The sequence below is a fragment of the Tursiops truncatus genome, chromosome 1 (genome assembly GCF_011762595.2).
Source record: "Tursiops truncatus isolate mTurTru1 chromosome 1, mTurTru1.mat.Y, whole genome shotgun sequence".
Taxonomy (NCBI): Eukaryota; Metazoa; Chordata; class Mammalia; order Artiodactyla; family Delphinidae; genus Tursiops; species Tursiops truncatus.
In genome coordinates this window covers 130397331-130419785 of record NC_047034.1, presented here as the reverse complement: position 1 = coordinate 130419785, position 22455 = coordinate 130397331, and the positions used below count along the sequence as shown (strand labels likewise).

The following is a 22455-nucleotide window of genomic DNA, read 5'->3' as shown; positions in this document are numbered from 1 at the left end:
AATTTATGAATTTGCCTTTTGTGCTTTTATTGATATCAATCAGCCTTGGTCTTATGCGTTACGTATTGTTAGTTAATTAAAGAACACAAAGCTACTCAATATCTAAGTGGTTTGTGTAATTTGAAGTAGATCTTAAAATTTTGAACACTGACGTTTAAAATTCTAAAGGGAGAGTTTATATTACTGTAGTGCATTTTGATAGATTGTGAGGTTAGGAACTAGGTGAAGCCAGAGTCTATTAATAATTCCCCTCCACACATCTTCATTAGTGTTTTTAAAAACAAACACCATCTTCATTAGTGTTTTTAAAAGCTTCACTTTCTATTCATTTTCTCTTCCTCTCATTCTGTATTCTCTTCCTTTGTGATTGCATATTTTTCCATGCCTTTAAGTAGTTAAGACTGTGCTCTATATATTAGGACTTCTAAAACTGCATTTCTAGTGCTACTTGTGTTAATATGAGGTAACTCGTATTTTCTGCTGTCCTTCAAATATTTCCATCTGGATGTTCTACAAACACTTCAAATTCAGCGTGTTTAAGATTAAACCTGTCATTCCCCTCTACACCACTCCTTTCTTGCTTTCTATATTCTCTTCACTAATAGTATCATGTCCACATGCGTGTGTACTTATTCTTGACTCTTTTTTCGTTGCTTATATCTAGTTAGTCAATCAAAGCTTAACAAATTATACTTAAAAAGATGCATCTGAAATCTGTTCTCTCTTCTTCACTCTCATTGATTTAGATCAGACCCTTATCTCGAACTTGGACTTTAACTTGATTTCCCTTTCTTTTCTTTTTCTCATTCATCTGATCAAAAGAAATTGATCGTGTCCCTTAATTTAAAACCAATGACCGTCTGTTAACTCTAGTCTCAAGTTATTGTAGCATGTAAAGCACATGAAGTTCTTCACCATTTGTCTTGACCTACATTTCCAGCATCACCTCTCAACACTGTCTTCCATGCTGATACACCAAAGAACCATCAACCTGCAAGCCATTCCTTGGGCATACTATCATTATCTTTTTTCCATGTCTTTGCTGATATTATTGCCTCTGCTTAGAATGCCCCTTATTGTTAAAATGCCTTTTGTTAACTCTTACTCATTCTTTATGAACACGCTCGAAGGTACACCTTTGGTGAAGCCTTTACCAACTTCCATCAGGTAGAATTAGTTTATTATTCTGTGTTCTGTAACATTTTGGAAATACCTCTATTAAATATTGTGCTTTTAATTCACTTTTAATATCACCTTGTGCTTATCTGTATCTCCTTGGTAGATCAATGATTATTAAGGTAGCAGGGGTAGGGGAAAGGTACCAGAACCATTTGGTTGGCAATCACTGCTGTAGTGAGCCTGTGTTATGGAATTGGATTATTTCATAGCCCTTACATATGTTGAAAGTGGAGGAAAAATACCAAAACAATTGAGCCAGACACTGTGAAGTAAGGATCTTATTTGCTTTTATATTTCTCTGGCATAGAAAACTTCAATAAATAGTTGGCCGTCAATCACTGTGTGTTGAATTAGACTGAAGGATAAGAAGCATTTGATAAGGAAGAACTTGTTGTATATGCTAGTGGAAATACTATTGCTAGTGGAAAGTGGAAGATAGGGATGGTCATGTGTGCACTGCCTCAGAAAAGTGAGAGAATTTAAAGGTTTATAATTAGAAGGCTTTACTGAGTAGTTTAGCAAAAATAAGATGACAGAATTGAAACATGGAAAGAACTGTTTTTCCATTTTTGTGGCTTCGGTTTAGACTGACTATGGGGGATAGGGAAGCAGGTGAACAGGAGACTATGACAGCTCATAATCTCAATTTGGAATTTAGGGAAGAACTGAGACAGCAGTGGCAGAATTTGCTAATCAGCTAACTGTGGAAGAGTAAAAGAGTTTGCTGACAGGGAGTATGGGTGTAAAGTAAGTTTTGAATAAAACTATGTTTTTTGTTGAACAAAACAAAATAAAGTTTTGTCTGTATTTGCTTCTACCAACTCCACCCATTTTCTCTTGAACTATCCACTTAGGCTCTCATACCCATCACTCTACCAAAACTACTCTTGTCAATAATTTAATCTCACTAAATCCAGTTGTCACTTCTCAGTCTTTTCCTCACAATCTGTCAGCAGCATTTGACACTGTTGACTTCTCCCCCACTCCTTGTAATGTTTTGTTTACTTAGTTTCCAGAACGCTGCTCTTCAGGTTTTCCTTTTACCATGTGTCTGCTCCTTCACGGTCTCCTGTATGGATTCTTCCTTATCCCCCTATCTCTAAAGTACTTGGTGTGTTGTACTACGTCTTTAGATCTCAACTTTTTTTTCTGTGTATACAGATTTGGATTTACCCAGTCTCATAGCTTTACAGTACCGTCTGGGTCCTGTCAGTTCCCAAATTTATAGCTCCATCCCAGACCTGTCCCCAAATGCAGGCTTTTATGTCCTTACCTGCCTACTTATCCTCCCTGCTTGCATGTCTAATAGATATCTCAAACTTGGCATGTCTGAAACTGAATTCCCACTCCTCCTTTCTATATTTTCCCTTCCTACAGTCTTCTATGTCTTTGTAAATGGCAGCCCGCCTACTCTGTTTGCTTATATGAAAACCACTCAAATCATCTATGACTCCTTTTTTCCTCTCACATCTTACATTTAATGTATTAAGGAGTTCTTCATTTTCAACTGATCAGTTTTCACCACCTGCACATGATCATCCCATGACCGTTCCATATCTTGACAATACTGCCTTTGTTCAAGCCACCATCATCTCTTGCTGGGTTCCTGCAGTGGCTTTCTAACTTCTCTATGCTTCAGCCCTTGCCCTCTGCAGTCTGTTAACACAGGAACCAGACTGGTAAAGTATAAATCAGAGCAGGACATTCCTTTCCTAAAAAACTCTTCAGCGGCTTCCCATCTCACTCAAAGTAAAGACTGAATTCTTTATTAATGGCTTTTAAGATTTCCCACAATCTGTCTTCGTTCTCTCCCCATCTGTAACTTCATCTCCTAACCTCATTTTCTACTATTGTACTCCTTGCTCACTTCCCTGCAGAGGCACTGCTCTCTTGTTCCTGGAACAAGCTGGCAATGCTTCTGCTTTAAGACATTTGCACTTGCTGATCTTTCTATGTGGAATCTCTTCCCCCCAGGTATCTGCATTTCTTGGTTTCTTTCATTCTTTGAGTCTTGACTTCCCTACCACCTCATTTTAAATTGCACCCCTTCTCTACATTTCTTATCCATCTTTTTCTCCCTTGTTTTTCTTGAAAGCACCTATCATCATCTGACATATATTATGTTTTACTTATTTACTGTCTACTTTCCTGTTAGATGGTATGCCTTGTGAGGGCAGGGGTTTTTCTCCATTTTGCTCACTGCTGAGGACCCAGTGCCATATAGTAGTTATTTGATAAATATCTATTGAATGCATAAATGAGGTAGGTATTTTTTAACTCATTGAGACCTTGTTAGTGATGTCAGATCATATGACTGGCCATTGTGGGGGGGAAATTAGGGTACAAATGTTTCTGAAAATCATTTTTATAAAATTTAATACATATTAATTGTGTTTTTCTCAGTTTACAGTTCTGATGTAATTGATAAACAGTGCACTTCCATGGCCTCTGATAATACAGATGACAAAGCTGTTATTATTCTAGTTCCTGTTAGACTTGGTGGAGAAAGAACCAATGCCGACTATTTAGATTTTGTAAAGGTATGAAATAAGAGCTAAAATTTTTTGAAGGCAATGCTGGCTGATATGAAAAATAGAGAAGGTTTGCAATCTTTTTTCTATGAAATGGGTAGTGATGATTTTATAGTTGTAGATTGTAAAGTTTGACATTAGAGATCTTAAATTTCAGTATTACAAGATCAGATGTGATTTGAAGAGTAAGGTGTTCTATGACAAAATAAAAAGGCTTTTAATCTTTGCAGCTAATCAGGGGGATACAGTGCAGCAATAATCATAGTCTGAAATATGTCTACAGTTCCCATCATCCTTATTTGTGATTTTTAAAAGTATGTACCTTTGTTTATTCATAAAACCCACATTAAACTATATCTAGGTAGTTATTGAAACAAAATGAGTTTTTTTTTTATTGCTGCTGCATTATCTCTTAGTTTGTTTCCTGTGCTTCTATAAGGTCCATCAGTAGATAGAATACTTATTTATATAGAACGAAATGATGAAGATAGTATGGGGAGCTTCCAACTTTGTTTTCTTCATATTAACCAGTTAAAAATCTGTTCTATTTCAGAACACATAATTCTTTTCTCCAAAAGAACCTGTCTAATTAGGTTATCTTGTCACAAAACTTTAACTTTTGAAATACTTAGTTTCTAGTTGAGAGTATAGTATTTATATTATTTTCATAGTTTTAATAAGATCAAGACCAGAGATAGAATTCCTCTTTGAATGGAGTGTTATGGCATATAGTAATCTTGAAATAAAGTTTAGGTTTGTTCACCACATGAAGCCTTAACCCCATATTGTGGTCCCTATGTATATAGGTAGAACATGTATCCTCACTCTAGGTTGTACCAATTCTAAAAACTTAGAGCAGTTATTTTCAATATGTGATATATGGAAGTCTTCTAGCTGGTATATTGGCTTTTCCTAATCGTTACTAAACTGTTGCAGGCGTACTTGTTACTGATAATACCAGTACTATAACCAATAACATATACATACCCTAGATAAAAGTGGGGTTTTGATTTCTAACATGTGGACTCTAGTAGAATTATTGGTGGAATGTGAGAAGATATGAACCATTTCATCTAGTGGATCCACGGAGGGTTTCGAGACTTCACGCATGTTGTCATGTCTCTGTTGGTTGTAACCAAATCTGAAATGAATTCCCCTGCCTTCTCTACTACCATGAGAAGATCAGAAATTGAGGCAGTCTCGGAACTGACTCTTTTGCCAAACCCCCACTCCTGGTGAAATGGACTGCAGATAGCTTTGAGGCATGCTTCATCTGGCTGAGAGCTTGGCTGTTTGGTGGTATTGATAAAAGTTATCAGATGAGTGATTCATTGGAGTCTACATTGTAGTGAAACAAACCATGGTTAGCTGTTAAAGTGATCCTTAGTACCTAGCATATAGGAGCTGCTCAGCAAATATTTGTTAACTCTCATATTTGTATAACACTTTTAATACAGATTTATCTCATTTTACCCTCATACTAGCTAGAAACTGGATTGTCTTTATAAAACAGAAATGACAGAAGTTAAGTGATATGTTCAAATTCGGATAACAAACTGGTGACAGAGACCAGAACTTATGTTGTTTTTCATATTTTCCTCTAAAATATGGACTCTCTGAAATGTAACATTTCTTTGAGCTTCTACTTATTTAATTTATGCTACAGTCCCCTTTTAGAGTAGTGACTACTAATACATTTAAAATTTTCAACTCTCAGGTAAAAATGGCTGAAATGGCTGAGTGAAGTAGTGTTATGTTGTGCTTGGTCAGGGCGTGGTTGGGTCAGAAGCCAAAAGGAGAGCATGTAAAGAGTCATTCAGTTAGCAGTGAAAAAATAGTGTGTCTAATAGCCCTAAAAGAAAAGTAATCTTTCTCTTCCATTTCTGCTCCCTTTTCTTCTCCTCCTTCTCCACCTCCTCCTGTACCTCCATCACTGCCCCGCCCACTGCCCCCCACTACACTTCTTCCTCCTCCTCCTTTGTCAGCAGCTGTATTTTTTCCTGCCAAACCATTGTGCATTATACTCTCTAAAATTCACCATTCAATTCTAGTTTTAAAATGTATTGATTGAGGTAATTCCACAGTATTTCAGAGATGGTTACCATCTCCTGCTGCATTCTGTGAGGAGAAAGAAATTTGGTGTGGTGCTTTATCAGCTCTTACCACAGGAAGTTTACTTATTTATTTATTTTTAAAAGGACCTGGAATGAGGAAAATCCAATATGTTCTCTTTCTTCAGCAAGACAAATTAGGACTTTCCTTTTTGACTGATTACTTCAGTCTTATTTATTGCTTCATGGATACAGCTCAATCAATTCTCACCACTAGGTAACTGTGAAAAAGCTTTTTTAGGAACTGAAAAGTGCTTCAGGTTTCCAAAGATACAGCTTCTTATATTTAATGGCATTTTAGCTCCTAATCTACTTATAAGTGTTTATTGCTAAATCTGCTCTAATCTGTTGAAAAGGAAATATAGGTGTCAAGAACCAAAGTCTTTCTTCCATTACCTGAAATCATTCTTTTTCTGAAGAGAGTCTGTGATGATTCTTGCTATACATATATGTATTTTTTCTTTTTTTTCTTGGCTATGAGGGACTTAGAACTTTCACTTCCTCATGGGTCCCTGTATCAGAAACATTGTATTTCAGCTGATCAGGTTGCCTCAGATTAAAGTAAGGTACTCTCTAATTGAGTTAAGGATTTTTATTTAGGGGGAAAGCAATAGAATAATAGAACTGTTAATAGAATGATAATAACAATAGAATAATAATAACTATTATTATCAAGTTTTCTGGTATAATTTCATCTTAATTTATTTTTTAGTTAGCTCTAAAATTTTAACTTTATATGCCTTCTCTGTTTCTGTAATTTCTTCAGTGCAGTTCTCCTTTCCAAAAAAACCTCTATGATATTTTCACGACTGAAAATGTACAAAATTTACAGCCATTAAATATTATAATATAGATCTATATTTATTGATAGGAAAAGATGTTTATGAGATAATGAATGACAAAAGTTAAAATAGCATATGTTGTATGGTGCCATATATATAACATTGTATTTATAAATCTATATGTGAATATATGTAATATAGACAGATGTCAAGAAGGTATTCTCCTAAACGTTAATAATGCTGAGTGTTGGGGCTTTGGGAAATTTCTGTGTGTGTTTTTTCAATAACCACCACATACAATTTTTAAGAAAATAATTAAGTTTAAACAAAACTGTGGTTTGTTTACTTGTTAAAGGAAAAAAACATTTGTTCATACAGTCTTTATTTTTGTATCTTCTAGATTTTGAAACATCCTCTCATTTAAGAGAAGGAAAGTTTAATATTTTGGGGTTTTATAACATACACTTTATAATTACTAGTGTTTTCTAACATAATATATGCTAAAATTAATGTTGAAACTATTGATAGGATATTGATTGATTCCACTGGACATTTTTTTTTTTTTGCGGTACGTGGGCCTCTCCCGCTGCGGAGCACAGGCTCCGGACGCACAGGCCCAGCGGCCACGGCCCATGGGCCCAGCCGCTACGCGGCACGCGGGATCCTCCCAGACCAGGGCACGAACCCGCACCCCCTGCATCGGCAGGCAGACCCCCAACCACTGAGCCACCAGGGAAGCCCTGGACATGTTTTTAATTAACTCCACTCCATGGACATGTTTTTTAAAAAAGTATGGAATTACTTGGCCAAGCTTAAATAGAGTTCTGCTTAGAATAGATGCTGAGGGAAATATTAAACAATTTATTGAGGTATCACTGATATTTTATGATTAGTAAAATAAACTGAGTTTAAATACAGTAATAATTATTATTTTCCTTGGATCAAATTGTTTTCATTAGTCTTTATATTTATTCCAAATGAAGTAGCGTAAAAATTTTGTCATGAATGCCATTGATTAAAAATGGTTTTTAGTTTGTGATTCTAAGACTCAGGTTTCAGTGAAAACAGTAACAATGTCCAATAATTATTTCTAGCATTTCAAAAAGCCTGATGAAAATACTACATTGATCACAGCAAGGCTGCACCAGCTAACTGAAAGGCCAAATGTTTTTACTTTGGCAGGCATTTTTATTGCCTTTCCATGGTTAATGTTGTTTATCTCTATAACTGGCACATAATAATTGTTTAATGTTGTTGAATGGTTTAAAGAAAATGGAAGATAGTTTGGTGGACAAAAGGATTTCAGAACATGGGGGAAATGTAATAAAAATAAAACTGGTGGTGAAAAATTTGGGAACTACTGCTACTATTAGTAATACAAATTTGGTTGCTTTGAATAATTATCATTTGTCTCTTGACTCTAAATCTGAATTAATTTATTTTGGCAGGGTATTTTAAGCCTTGAATATTGTGTGGGTATTGTTGGTGGCAAACCTAAACAGTCATATTACTTTGCTGGATTTCAAGGTTAGTGATTTAGTAAAATATATTTCTTCTCTGTTTTCTTTTAAAAGTTGGAAAGTTAATATAGGATCATCTAGAAACAGGATGATTAACGGAGCAAAATGAGTACCTTATAAATTCATCAGTCCTACCATAGCCGTTCATTTGTCATTTGGTCCACAACATAATTGAATTCTGTAAAATGTATATTTAATTTCTGTTATTGCATAAACAAGGCATAATTTATTGGTTTTACTAAACTTTAGAAGACATTGCTGCCACATTCTGGCAGTTGCTATTTATATATTTACCTTTTACCAGTTTTAGTGGTGCTAGTTGATGATAAAATGACAAGCAATATGTTCTTCCTGTCAGGATAATGTAGTGCAATACATTTTTCATATGCAAACTGTAGAATATAATTGTGTGTTTGTGAAAGTAATTTTATCACCAAAAATTAAATGACAGTCTCATCACTTTATAAAAATTCTGCTTATACAAGCATATTTGATTATGCAAAAGTTAATCTGTCCTGTGCAAACCTATGTTTCAGTCAATGAATATCAGTCTGGCAAGCTGTTACTCCCAGATTTTTTTCAGCTATTCTACATAGAAATTGGATTGTAAGCAGTGTAATAATAAGGTGTTTTTTGAATTACTTGTCTTCTGTTTTGTCCTTGTAGATGACAGTTTGATTTACATGGATCCTCATTACTGCCAATCTTTTGTAGATGTCAGCATAAAGGATTTCCCTCTTGAGGTACTGTGGATAAAGAGCTGGTACTGTTTTCTTACCATATGAAGCAAATTCTAATTATTTAGAGATGTGCTAGGCAGCTACGCTTTTATGGTATCACAGTTACAAGTTAATGATAAATATTTTACTAATTTATAAAACCATAATACATACAACGGTCAAAGGTTAAATAATTCGTTGCTGAATTTTAATTTACAATACACTTTCTTCTTCATTTATCTTTGTCTCTAACTTGTTAGATACCCTAGCCCTACCAAAATAAATGATCAAGCCTCCAAGTAATTTTGTACATATACAGCTGAATAGTACTGAAGAATTTAAAATGTTAGGTATGTTTAAAAAAAAAGGGAGAAAAAAAGAAAAATAAAGAAGATGATGGAGTTGGGTTAGAGTGACAAAGTGATTGAAGGAGCCTGCAAAATTATTTTGCTTTAATTATAGTAATTAAGTCTTAGCCTCTAGTTAAGTTTTCACGAGTTTTAATTGGGTTTCTAATATTTGTTTTAGCTTTGATTTCTTAGTCTTCTTTTCCTTTATGTTAATCATTTTCTGATCCAGCATTTAAAAAAATTTTTTTTATTGCATTATAGTTGGTTTACAATGTTGTGTTAGTTTCAGGTATACAGCAAAGTGAATCAATTATACATGTACAGCATTTTTTTTTTTTTTTTTTTTTTCGGTACACGGGCCTGTCACTGTTGTGGTCTCTGCCGTTGCAGAGCACAGGCTCCGGACGTGCAGGCTCAGCGGCCATGGCTCACGGGCCCAGCTGCTCCGCGGCATGTGGGATCTTCCTGGACCGGGGCACAAACCCGTGTCCCCTGCATCGGCAGGCGTACTCTCAACCACTGTGCCACCAGGGAAGCCCCATGTGCAGCATTTTAATTCAGAAAATTTTGAGAGTGCATAAGTGAGACATGTTATTATTCCATGGTTTTGGTTCTTGTTTTCCCAGGTGATGCTTTTACAGGCTTTTAAAATAATCACTTGAGTGGCATGGATCACTAATTCTCAAGGGCTTGACAAGATGGAAATGTGGTTTAGTACTTTGTTTTAGTAATAGCTTGCTAGCTAATATTAATACCTAATAAGTATTTAGGGGGTAGATTATGAAAATGGATAAACCACAAGATTAAAAACTGGTTTTAAAAGATACATTATAAAACAGCCTAGCATTTTTTGTAGACTGTTACCTCAACTAAAGTACAAGCATCTTGAGGCCAGAATCAGCTTTGCTTTCTACTTCCTTCCTTCATAATATTTTGCATGTAAGCTTTAATAAATATTTCTAGTTGGCTGATTGATACTGTGGGAGGAGGCACATAGAATTGTGCTACGTGAACCACACTGTAATTCTTTTGCTGCTGCGTTGTGGTCTTGTGGCACTGATTCCTATGTCTAAGTTACATTTCCAGTGTGTCTGTGTCAAACTGACTCCTTAAAAAAGTAAATACTTGAGATTCAGATGGAAACTAGTTCGCAGTATTCTAGGATTGTCTAAAATTGGCAAATTAAAAGATTATTAGTGTTGGTTATTTTGACCAGTAGAAAGAGACTATTCTTCCGATATTTTGAGAGACTCTACAAAGATGCCAGGTCAGTGAATATCCTGGTTATGTCTACACAGTCAATATTAGGAAGGTCGCAGCTCATTATTGGGAGACTGTTGCAACACTTCAGCACTTCAGTAAAAGCTTGAAGTGGGGTGAAAGTGAGAATGGAAAAGAAGAATTGATTTTAAGAGACTTTGTAAAGTAAAATTTGGTGAAATTAGGTAACTTCTTGAATGCACAGAAGCATTTATTTCTTATATATTGGGACACCAAGAAAGTGGGTTTAAGATGAGCTTTAGCAGAGGGTCTGTTGAACTGTGGGTACACATTGTTAGTGGTTAGGACAGGGCAGAGTTTCAGTTGTTGGGATGAGAGGACTAGTGGATATACATTTTCTTATACATATTTATGAAGTGTGTGTGTGTATACATGCATGTATGTGTGTGTATATATTTAATAAGTTAAGATTTCTTAAACCAGAGACTATTGCTTCATGCTATTTATGATATACTTTCAGAATGACTGATTCTATCTCTTTACAAATACTGAATCTATTCTATTATTAAGGTAATATTGTATTACCTTAATATTAATATTCTATTAATAAGGTAAGAAAAACCTTATTATAGATATGTTAGTCTCTTCTGATTCCTGGGCCCCCAATTCCAAGTTTCACGTTTTAGGAGGTTTATACAGTTGTGACTATTTTAACATATCCTAGTAAGTTCAGAGAATAGTGGCATTAAAGCTATTAGAATGATGTGATGTGATTATGTAGATAGATGAGTGAATTCATCGGTGAAAGATGTGTGCTTTATGAATTACACATGTGAACTGCAGTTCGTAGGAGGTGCTTTTTAGTAAGGATGTATTCTCTGATTAGTTATCTTAGGAAGCTTTATCTGAATCACCAGAATAACACAGCTACACCTAAAAGTATTTGTTTCAGTATTATTTGTATGTTTAGGTAATAGAATCCACTATTCCATATAATAAGCCTAGAACAGGCCTAGCATTTAGTAGATGCCTAATATCTAACTGTTTGTTTAGGCAGTGAATAAACAGTGTGTTGAAAAATGAAATAAATGGGAATTGACTCACTCTGGCCAGTTTTTTCAGAAACATATTTTATTGTCACAGAAGTGTATCTAGTGATACTTGCTAAAATGTGTTTGTGAAGTAGAAGCTGCTACTCTTAGCAGTCATCAGAATTTTAAAAATTAAAAAAGAAATCTAAGTGCATAGCTCAGATAATTATCACAAAGTGAACATAACTATGTAATGCCACTTGGGAAAATATTTTAAAGTCTAACTTGTTTTACAGTAAACAGAAATGATTCTGAATTATAAATTAATGTTGGTTTGTTTCAGAATTTTCTTGGGTGAACAAAAGATTATAATTTAAATGGTATAAAATGCCTCTCTGTAATATGAGTCCTAGTACTCATGTAGGAATACCCAAAAACAATTTCACTTTTCAGTCATCAGAGATATATATCTGTGTTTTGGTGAATAATTTCAAAGTTCTTTGTAGGTATCAAAACAACTATGATTAACTAGTGTTTGTCATTATTATCTCTGATGATTGAGGCAGTACAGTGAAATAGCACTAAGCCTATTCCGGTTTAGTCTGTGGTTCTTACATGAAAACTTGAATCAATGCTTTAATATAATTTAGGGCACCCATGTAGACAGGTTAAAAAAATACTTTGTTGGACCGTACAAACTTTTGGCTCTTCTTTCTTATCCCCAAGTAGCAAAAACTAAATAAACATTCCTTATTATTGGCTTTGGAAGGAGTTGGGCAAATGACTATTGTTAGATACCTTGTATGTAGAATAATTTTATTGTTAACTATGACCTGGAACTGTCTGAGCCTTAAACAATAATACTCCTGTATATTGTTAACTAACAAGTTTACCTAGCTCTTCTATGCCTTTCCAGATCTGTTTTTAATATCTCTTTATAAATAAAACAGGTAAAACAATGTTAGAAAAAGTCCAACTAAGACAATACTTGTGTTGATTAGAACACTGGACGTTCCAGTTTAGCTAGGTTGGATTCCACTGTAAAGTAAGTGTTAGCTAAGCATTTCATAGAAGTCATAGTTTTGAAAACACATTTGTTTGGTCTATGCTTACTAGCATGATGTTGGATTTGAATCTAGTATGTGACTGAACTATCTGTAAGGGAAAAAAAAGCAGCTTGGAATGTATTCGTTTTGCATATCCTCTGATGATAATATGGGATATTAATTGGATAACTAGGATGTATGTAAAGGGAGAGAAAAGAGTGATTTTGACTGATTCACCATGAACATAAATATGAAAGCCTATATTTTTCTGTGTTTTAATAGATAGTTTCAAGTTGAAATCCCTTAGTTTCAGGCATTAAATGTAGGGAAATTTTAAGTTTATGGGTTCATATCCAGCCTAGATTATTTCTTGAGCTTCTTCTTTAATTCAAAAATATAAAATATGCAATGAAGAATTTCCCATACCTGTCTCCCATCTGCCCAGTTTTTTTCCTCTCCTTAAACTTGTTAATTTTTTATATCTTTATGCAAATATAAGCAAATATGAATATATATATATATTTTTTTTTTATGGCCCTCCTTTTTTTTTTTTTTTGCGGTACACGGGCCTCTCACTGTTGTGGCCTCTCCCGTGGCGGAGCACAGGCTCCGGACGCGCAGGCTCAGCGGCCATGGCTCACGGGCCCAGCTGCTCTGCGGCATGTGGGATCTTCCCGGACCAGGGCACGAACCCACGTCCCCTGCATCGGCAGGCGGACTCGCAACCACTGTGCCACCAGGGAAGCCCTGGCCCTCCTTTTCAACATAAACTTTTTTTTATACATACAAAAAAAGATTTGGTAGCATCAATAATTTTTAAGCACAAGTGTCTGAGCATTCACGCAGTTCAAAAAAAAAATCTTTTGAACAAAGTACCAGAGTGTAGTGGTGAAGAAAAAAAAAATTGGAATGATTAGCTTTATGTTCTGCCCTTTTCCTCCTTTTGCATTCTCTAAAGATACCAGACTCTACTAGTAGCCACAGCCTATTGACAAGAGTAGAGAGTCTAGAGCAGTCTCCTTACCTCATTTAAATCTTTAGCACTGTGACCACTTGAGAAAAGTGAACTAAGGGACAGGAGGACTGGTAAGGAGAAGGGCAAGGACCATAACAGAACAGTTTTCACCTGTATCCTGTGTGGGACTGAACAAGAACTTGAGGTAAAGCTCAGTAGAAGAGTGGGTTGGGAGAATGTGTAATTATGTGCTAATTGTGTCAATTGCTAAAACTCTCATGTTGATCTCTTTTTATATCATTATGGAACATTTTCATGAACCCGCGTATTTGTTTACAAAGTCTTCGTATTCTTATTCAAAGGTTTATAAACATTTAAAAAATCTCTAACCAAACAGACTTAATTACACTTTCTTAGAAATAGCTAACTTGATTCTAAACCTTGTACTAGCTTATTCATGTCTTTTTCAGAGACACATTTTTTCTTCCCTTCTGCAAATGTTAGAAATGCACACCACTTTGACACACTTCCTTTCTTTTGCAGAATGGCGCTAATGTTGCATAAGGTGGAGATCTGGTGAATTGAATATACACAATGTTGGCGCTTACGTTTTACAGCTTTGGAGATTGGGAGGGATCATCTTCAGAGCAGAGACTAAAACACCATTTGAAAGCATGTTTGTAGTTTGGAGGAAAGCTAGATAGCAAATTTTAAATTAAGTAATATTTTTGTATACTTAAGTCCATCAAATAAAACTAAATTAATCCTAAAGAACTTTTAAAATTACAGACATTCCACTGCCCTTCTCCCAAAAAGATGTCATTTCGAAAAATGGATCCTAGCTGTACAATAGGATTTTACTGTCGAAATGTTCAGGACTTCAAACGAGCTTCTGAAGAAATCACTAAGGTACTTTTATTTTAAATATTATAATAATATTTGTAAATGACCTAATTTTTATTAGAGGTAGCCTATCAGAAGATAAAAATATATAGATTATGATTCGTTTATAAAATTTCCCCTTGAATGTTAATATTATTAAGAATATTTTGAACCAGGAAATACAACTATTTGGGGATTCCTAGCTTTTGAGGATGATGAAATCACTTAGTGACCAATTGAAAGTATTGATTGCTCCACTAGGTGGCACTGTTGAAATAAAAATCTCTGCAAACTAGCTATGTGCAAGCAATTAGGTTATATTTTATTTGAAGAGGATTTTAAAAGGGCAATACCTTAGGGGGTAGAAAAAAATTAATGAAGTATTTGATCAAGCCAAATTGTGCATTATTTCTTGTTAGTCCAAGTGTTTTGATTTTTGTAAAGAGAAATGGTGTTTTTGGATTTCTCAGACTGTTTTATCAAATGAGCTGTATTGTTACCTTCCAATAAACTTGTTTAATCTGATCTATTCTACTTATAGGATCTTGGAAATAGGTTTATTTAACTCCTCTTATTACCTTTAAACTTCTGCATTTTTCTGGCCCTTGAGTACTGCTAAAACATTTATAGGGCCATAAACTCTGTCTATATTTAGTACTTTAGAAAGTAAAAAAATTACTTATTTAGGAAGTAAGACTAATTGGATGGCTCTCTTTATTAGTATCAGTATTATAGGTTATCATTTTTTATGGTAAGTAAAACTAAAACTAGAATCATTTTTGGGAATTCTTAACTTGAGCTCAGTTGTAATATGTATACCTTATTACTGCTTTACTTCCAATTAATTTTATTCAGGAAAATAGACATAGTGGGTTGAAATTTTAGTTTTATAATGTAAAAATAGAATGAAAAAAATAAAAAATTTCATTTAAGTTAGGCTTAGTTTACTTGACCTGCCATGTAAAAGAGGAAATTTAACAGGAACATGACAGAAAAATGAATGAGGAGAGGAGAAAATGAGATATGTGAGAACCTTTTCTTATTCCTCATTTCTCACAGTTGTCACCTTTTCATTCTTCTTTTCAACCTGAAAGGCCAAGTGAACATAAGAAAATACGTTTTCTCCATTTTCCCCTCTTTTATTATTTGAAATTAGTATATACATTTGTATATTTTAGTTTGACAATTCTCTGGCTTTATGAAGTATCATGTACGTGCTAAAATATACAAATACAGATATGTGGTAATATAGATTGATGCTGATGAACATTTTCCATTAAAAAGTCCCATTTATGTTTCCATTAGTTTATTTTTTATCTAGGTTGAAATAAGTATATTTAGAACAGTGATGTAGTCTACCTCTGGAATAGAAAAAAGCCCAAATTACTGTTACCAAATTGAGAAAAACAATATTCATAAATGAGCTGCATGTTGATATTTTCTGATTAAAAACAGATAGTTTTGTGGTTTTATACTAATAGTTTTTACACTGGAAAACTACTTAGAAGTTATTGCTCTTGATGCATCTAAGTAATATGCAGTATTAAAGCAATGAGAAACCATGTTGAAATATAATATGGAAGTACTGAGAATTTTGCCAGAGTCAATTAACTTTGCTTTAATTATACCGTTGTTCTTAAGTTAATACCTTTTGGTAGCAGTATCAAAACCTCACTTTGTCAGTTAATAACTTGATCATTTACTTTTGCTTGGAAGATTGTAAGTTAAGCAATTTTCCTTCTTAAAAACTGAATTAAGCATTTTTAGTTAAACTGTTATTTTTTTCTTTGAAAATTAAAACATCTTAAATTATTTGTTTCTATATAGGATATATTTTCAGTTTTCTCATTTTGAAATTGAGGCCAGGTAGTCTAGATTCCCATGTTTTATTTGTAATGCTATGTGAATGAATATTCTAATGCTTATGCCACATGACTTTTAAAATGTTAGTAAAAATTGTTAAATTAATTCAGTGTTTAGCAGAGCTCAGTCCAGCAAGTATCTGAATAACTGTCATGTTGAAAACACAAAATGGCCAAGGCTTTGCCCTCAAGTAGCATTTATAGTTCAGGAGGCGGAATAAGACAAGTAGACATGTATTACATTGAATATGATAAGCATTCATACGGAAATAGAAATAAATTGATAGGGTAAGGAGGAGTGTTAAAATGAGAGAGATGTCGCATCCAAGTCAAAGTTCTTTATTGTGATGGTGATATTTAATATGAGCCCTAAAGTGTAGGCTTAATTTCTGTTGGCTAAGGGAGAAGGGGGAGGGTACGTCAAGCAGAGGAGATAACAAGAGGAAAAGTACTGGAAAAGAAAAATGTAGAGCTTCTCTAGAGAATGGCAAATAGTCCAATTTGTTAGGTGCCATGGATACATATAGGGCACGATTTTTTGTCTTCTGATTGCATGAATCAGAATCCCTAGAGATATGGCCTGGGAGCCTCCATTTCTAACAAACTTCACAAGTAATCTTGTACACCAAATTTGAGAACCACTAGTATAAGTGCAACCTAAAGTGTGATACTTGATGTTTTAAGTGACCCTGGGACAAATATTCTGATACTTATATATGTATATTCATATTAGAAAAGAATAGCTGGCTTATTAAACATGTGGTTTCCTACTTATCATTGACCTGTACAAGGCTACTGGGGTTAAAATTATGAAAAGAAAAATATTCATTAATTGTAATAGAGATGGCATATATAGTGAAAATAAGGAAGGAGGTATATAAATGTCCAAGGCTTGGGAAACACTGCTATAGGAAATAGTGAAGGATGAGGCTAGAAAAGGAGGTTGGAATAATATTGTGGGGAGTATTGAATGCCAGACTGAAGAAGTTTGTACTTTGCAATATGTTCATTTTATTAAATTAGTTTTTAAAAATTTCAAGCATACAGAAATATAGAGGATAGAATAATAAATAGCCACGTGCTACCTCTAAGCTTAAGGGAGAAAAAAAATACCCCACGTATATAATCGAAGTGTATTACCCTTCCCCAATCTTACTCCCTTATTTCCTTCCCAGTGGTAGCCACTATCCTAAATTAGTGTAAATTAGTATACTTGATGTATCTGTAAACAACATACACTGTTTTTTTTGGTATGTTCTTAAACTTGTCATTAATTATATATTCATATAAAAATGTTATGTATCCTTTTGCAATTTGCTTTTTCATTTGATAGTGACTTGGAGATTATATCTATTCATGTTGGTCTAGCTTATTCATTTAAACTGCTAAATAGTAGTACATTTTACAGTATACTACATTTTTGTTTTCATCTTTATTGGAGTATAATTGCTTTACAATGGTGTGTTAGTTTCTGCTTTACAACAAAGTGAATCAGTCATGCATATACATATGTTCCCATATCTCCTCCCTCTTGCGTCTCCCTCCCTCCCACCCTCCCTATCCCACCCCTCCAGATGGTCACAAAGCACCGAGCTGATCTCCCTGTGCTATGCAGTTGCTTCCCACTAGTTATCTACCTTACGTTTGGTAGTGTATATATGTCCATGCCTCTCTCTCGCTTTGTCACATCTTACCCTTCCCCCTCCCCATATCCTCAAGTCCATTCTCTAGTAGGTCTGTGTCTTTATTCCTGTCTTACCCCTAGGTTCTTCATGACATTTTTTTTCTTAAATTCCATATATATGTGTTAGCATATGGTATTTGTCTTTCTCTTTCTGACTTCACTCTGTAAGACAGACTCTAGATCTATCCACCTCATTACAAATAGCTTAATTTCATTTCTTTTTATGGCTGAGTAATATTCCATTGTGTATATGTGCCACATCTTCTTTATCCATTCATCCGATGATGGACGCTTAGGTTGTTTCCATCTCCGGGCTATTGTAAATAGAGCTGCAATGAACATTTTGGTACATGACTCTTTTTGAATTACGGTGTTCTCAGGGTATATGCCCAGTAGTGGGATTGCTGGGTCATATGGTAGTTCTATTTGTAGTTTTTTAAGGAACCTCCATACTGCTCTCCATAGTGGCTGTATCAATTTACATTGCCACCAACAGTGCCAGAGGGTTCCTTTTTCTCCACACCCTCTCCAGCATTTATTGTTTGTAGATTTTTTGATGATGGCCATTCTGACTGCTGTGAGATGATATCTCATTGTAGTTTTGATTTGCATTTCTCTAATGATTAGTGATGTTGAGCATTCTTTCATGTGTTTGTTGGCAGTCTGTATATCTTCTTTGGGGAAATGTCTATTTAGGTCTTCTGACCATTTTTGGATTGGGTTGTTTGTTTTTTTATTATTGAGCTGCATGAGCTGCTTGTAAAGTTTGGAGATGAATCCTTTGTCAGTTGCTTCATTTGCAAATATTTTCTCCCATTCTGAGGGTTGTCTTTTGGTCTTGTTTATGGTTTACTTTGCTGTGCAAAAGCTTTGAAGTTTCATTAGGTCCCATTTGTTTATTTTTGTTTTTATTTCCATTTCTCTAGGAGGTGGGTCAAAAAGGACCTTGCTGTGATTTATGTCATAGAGTGTTCTGCCTATGTTTTCCTCTAAGAGTTTGATAGTGTCTGGCCTTACATTTAGGTCTTTAATCCATTTTGAGCTTATTTTTGTGTATGGTGTTAGGGAGTGATCTAATCTCATACTTTTACATGTACCTGTCCAGTTTTCCCAGCACCACTTATTGAATAGGCTGTCCTTTCTCCACTGTACATTCCTGCCTCCTTTATCAAAGATAAGGTGACCATATGTGCGTGGGTTTATCTCTGGACTTTCTATCCTGTTCCATTGATCTATCTTTCTGTTTTTGTGCCAGTACCATGCTATCTTGATTACTGTAGCTTTGTAGTATAGTCTGAAGTCAGGGAGCCTGATTCCTCCAGCTCCGTTTTTCGTTCTCAAGATTGCTTTGGCTATTCGGGGTCTTTTGTGTTTTCATACAAATTGTGAAATTTTTTGTTCTAGTTCCGTGAAAAATGCCAGTGATAGTTTGATAGGGATTGCATTGAATCTGTAGATTGCTTTGGGTAGTAGAGTCATTTTCACAATGTTGATTCTTCCAATCCAAGAACATGGTATATCTCTCCATCTCTTTGTATCATCTTTAATTTCTTTCATCAGTGTCTTACAGCTTTCTGCATACAGGTCTTTTGTCTCCTTAGGTAGGTTTATTCCTAGATACTTTATTCATTTTGTTGCAATGGTAAATGGGAGTGTTTTCTTGATTTTACTTTCAGATTTTTCATCATTAGTGTATAGGAATGCCAGAGATTTCTGTGCATTAATTTTGTATCCTGCTACTTTACCAAATTCATTGATTAGCTCTAGCAGTTTTCTGGTAGCATCTTTAGGATTCTCTATGTATAGTATCATGTCATCTGCAAACAGTGACAGCTTTACTTCTTCTTTTCCAATTTGGATTCCTTTTATTTCCTTTTCTTCTCTGATTGCTGTGACTGAAACTTCCAGAACTATGTTGAATAAGAAAAATATGGAACGCTTCACAAATTTGCCTGTCATCCTTGAGCAGGGACCGTGCTAATCTTCTCTGTATCGTTCCAATTTTAGTATATGTGCTGCCGAAGCGAGAACTACAGTATACTACGTTTTAAAACATGTATTTATTTATTTATTGAATTTTTTGAAGTATAGTTGATTTACAATGTTACCTTAATGTCTGCTGTACAGTTGTACTTATATATGTATATATATTCTTTTATACATGTATATTCTCAGTTGTACATATATATACTTTTTTGTATTCTTTTCCATTATGGTTTATCACAGGATATTGAATATAGTTCCCTGTGCTGTACAGTAGGACCTTGTTGTTTGTTTATTTATTTATTGAGGTACAGATGTTGAACATCTTTTCATATACCTGTTGGCCAATCGGCATGTCTTCTTTAAAGAAACAACTATTTAGGTTTTCCCCCCATTTTTTGATTGGGTTGTTTGTTTTGATGTTGAGTAGTATGAGCTGTTTGTATATTTTAGATATTAACCCTTTGTCAGGTGCATCGTTTGCAAATATTTTCTCCCATTCTGTAGGTTGTCTTTTAATTTTGTTGATGGTTTCCTTTGCTGTGCAAAAGCTTATAAGTTTGTTTAGGTCCCATTTGTTTACTTTTGCTCTTATTTCTTTTGTCTTGGGAGACTGATCTAAGAAAATATTGCTATGATTTATGTCGAAGAGTGTTTTGTCTATGTTCTCTTCTGGGAGTTTTATGGTGTCATGTCCTGTATTTAGGTCTTTAAGACATTTTGATTTTGTTTTGTATATCGTTTGAGGGAGTGTTCTAATTTCACTGATTTATGTGAGGCTGTCCAGCTTTCCCAGCACCACTTGCTGAAGAGATTGTCTTTTCTCCATTGTATATTCTTGCTTCCTTTGTTATAGATTAATTGACAGTAGGTGTGTGGGTTTACTTCTGGGCTCTCTATTCTGTTCCATCGATCTATGTGTCTGTGGGCCAATACCATGCTGTTTTGTTTACTGTAGCTTTGTAGTATTGTCTGAAGTCTGGGAGGGTTTTGCCTCCAGCTTTGTTCTTTTCCCTGAGGAATGCTTTGGCAACTCTGGGTCTTTTGTGGTTCCATATAAATTTTAGTATTATTTGTTCTAGTTCTGTGAAAAATGTCTTGGATAATATGATAGGGATTGCATTAAATCTGTAGATTGCTTTGAGTAGTACAGCCTTTTAACAATATTAATTCTGTCAATCCAAGAGCATGAGATATCTTTCCATTTCTTTAAATCATCTTCAGTTTCCTTTATGAGAGTTTTATAGTTTTCAGTGTATAGGCCTTTCACCTAGGATGCTGCCATTTTAGATTAGCACTACAATTCATTTCCTTCTAATCTTTTTTCTTTCTTTTTTTAATAATTGTGTTTTTTCTTTTTTATATTGAATTATAATTGACATACAATATTAGACTAGTTTCAGTTGTACAACATGGTGATTCAGTATTTTTACACATTATGCAGTGATCACCATGATAAGTCCAGTTACCATCTGTCACCATACAGAGTAATTACAGTATTATAGACTATATTCCCCATGGTGTAGAATACGTCCCTGTGACTTTTTTATTTTATTTTATTATATTTATTTATTTATTTATTTATTTATTTATTTATTTATTTAAACATCTTTATTGGAGTATAATTGCTTTACAATGGTGTGTTAGTTTCTGCTTTATAACAAAGTGAATCAGTTATACATATACATATATCCCCATATCTCTTCCCTCTTGCGTCTCCCTCCCTCCCACCCTCCCTATCCCACCCCTCTAGGTGCTCACAAAGCACTGAGCTGATCTCCCTGTGCTATGCAGCTGCTTCCCACTAGCTATCTGTTTTACATTTGATAGTGTATATATGTCCATGCCACTCTCTCACTTTGTCCCAGCTTACCCTTGCCCCGCCTCGTATCCTCAAGTCCATTCTCTAGTAGGTCTGTGTCTTTATTCCTGTCTTGCCTCTAGTTCTTCATGACCTTTTTTTTGGTTCTGTTTTTTAGATTCCGTATATATGTGTTAGCACACAGTATTTGTTTTTCTCTTTCTGACTTACTTCACTGTGTATGACAGACTCTAGGTCCATCCACCTCACTACAAATAACTCAATTTTGTTTCCTTTTATGGCTGAGTAATATTCCATTGTATATATGTGCCACATCTTCTTTATCCATTCATCTGTTGATGGACACTTAGGTTGCTTCCATGTCCAGACTATTGTAAATAGAGCTGCAAGGAACATTGTGGTGCATGGCTCTTTTTGAATTATGGTTTTCTCAGGGTATGTGCCCAGTAGTGGGATTGCTGGGTCATATGGTAGTTCTATTTGTAGTTTTTTAAGGAACCTCCATACTGCTCTCCATAGTGGCTGTATCAATTTACATTGCCACCAACAGTGCCAGAGGGTTCCTTTTTCTCCACACCCTCTCCAGCATTTATTGTTTGTAGATTTTTTGATGATGGCCATTCTGACTGCTGTGAGATGATATCTCATTGTAGTTTTGATTTGCATTTCTCTAATGATTAGTGATGTTGAGCATTCTTTCATGTGTTTGTTGGCAGTCTGTATATCTTCTTTGGGGAAATGTCTATTTAGGTCTTCTGACCATTTTTGGATTGGGTT

The 22455-nt window shown here is 34.8% G+C and overlaps 1 protein-coding gene and 1 non-coding gene across 11 annotated transcripts in view; one reads left to right on the top strand and one right to left on the bottom strand.

The window, feature by feature from the left end:
- Positions 1-22455, top strand: part of ATG4C (autophagy related 4C cysteine peptidase) — a 135883-nt gene that overhangs the window by 55811 nt on the left and 57617 nt on the right. For 8 of the 10 annotated variants that reach the window (XR_012324496.1, XR_012324498.1, XR_012324503.1 and 5 more), the window contains exons 7-10: positions 3583-3719; positions 8052-8130; positions 8790-8866; positions 14235-14354. Coding sequence is in view for 4 of the 10 variants with exons in the window: in XM_019919961.3 (XP_019775520.2) it covers positions 3583-3719; positions 8052-8130; positions 8790-8866; positions 14235-14354 (413 nt within the window). In the remaining 6 variants the exon portion in view is untranslated. The other 2 variants (XM_073788978.1, XM_033865606.2) reach the window with 2 other exon arrangements.
- LOC117309670 (U6 spliceosomal RNA) lies at positions 19798-19904 on the bottom strand. The gene has a single exon (XR_004523978.1). It is a non-coding gene; the product is annotated as a U6 spliceosomal RNA (small nuclear RNA).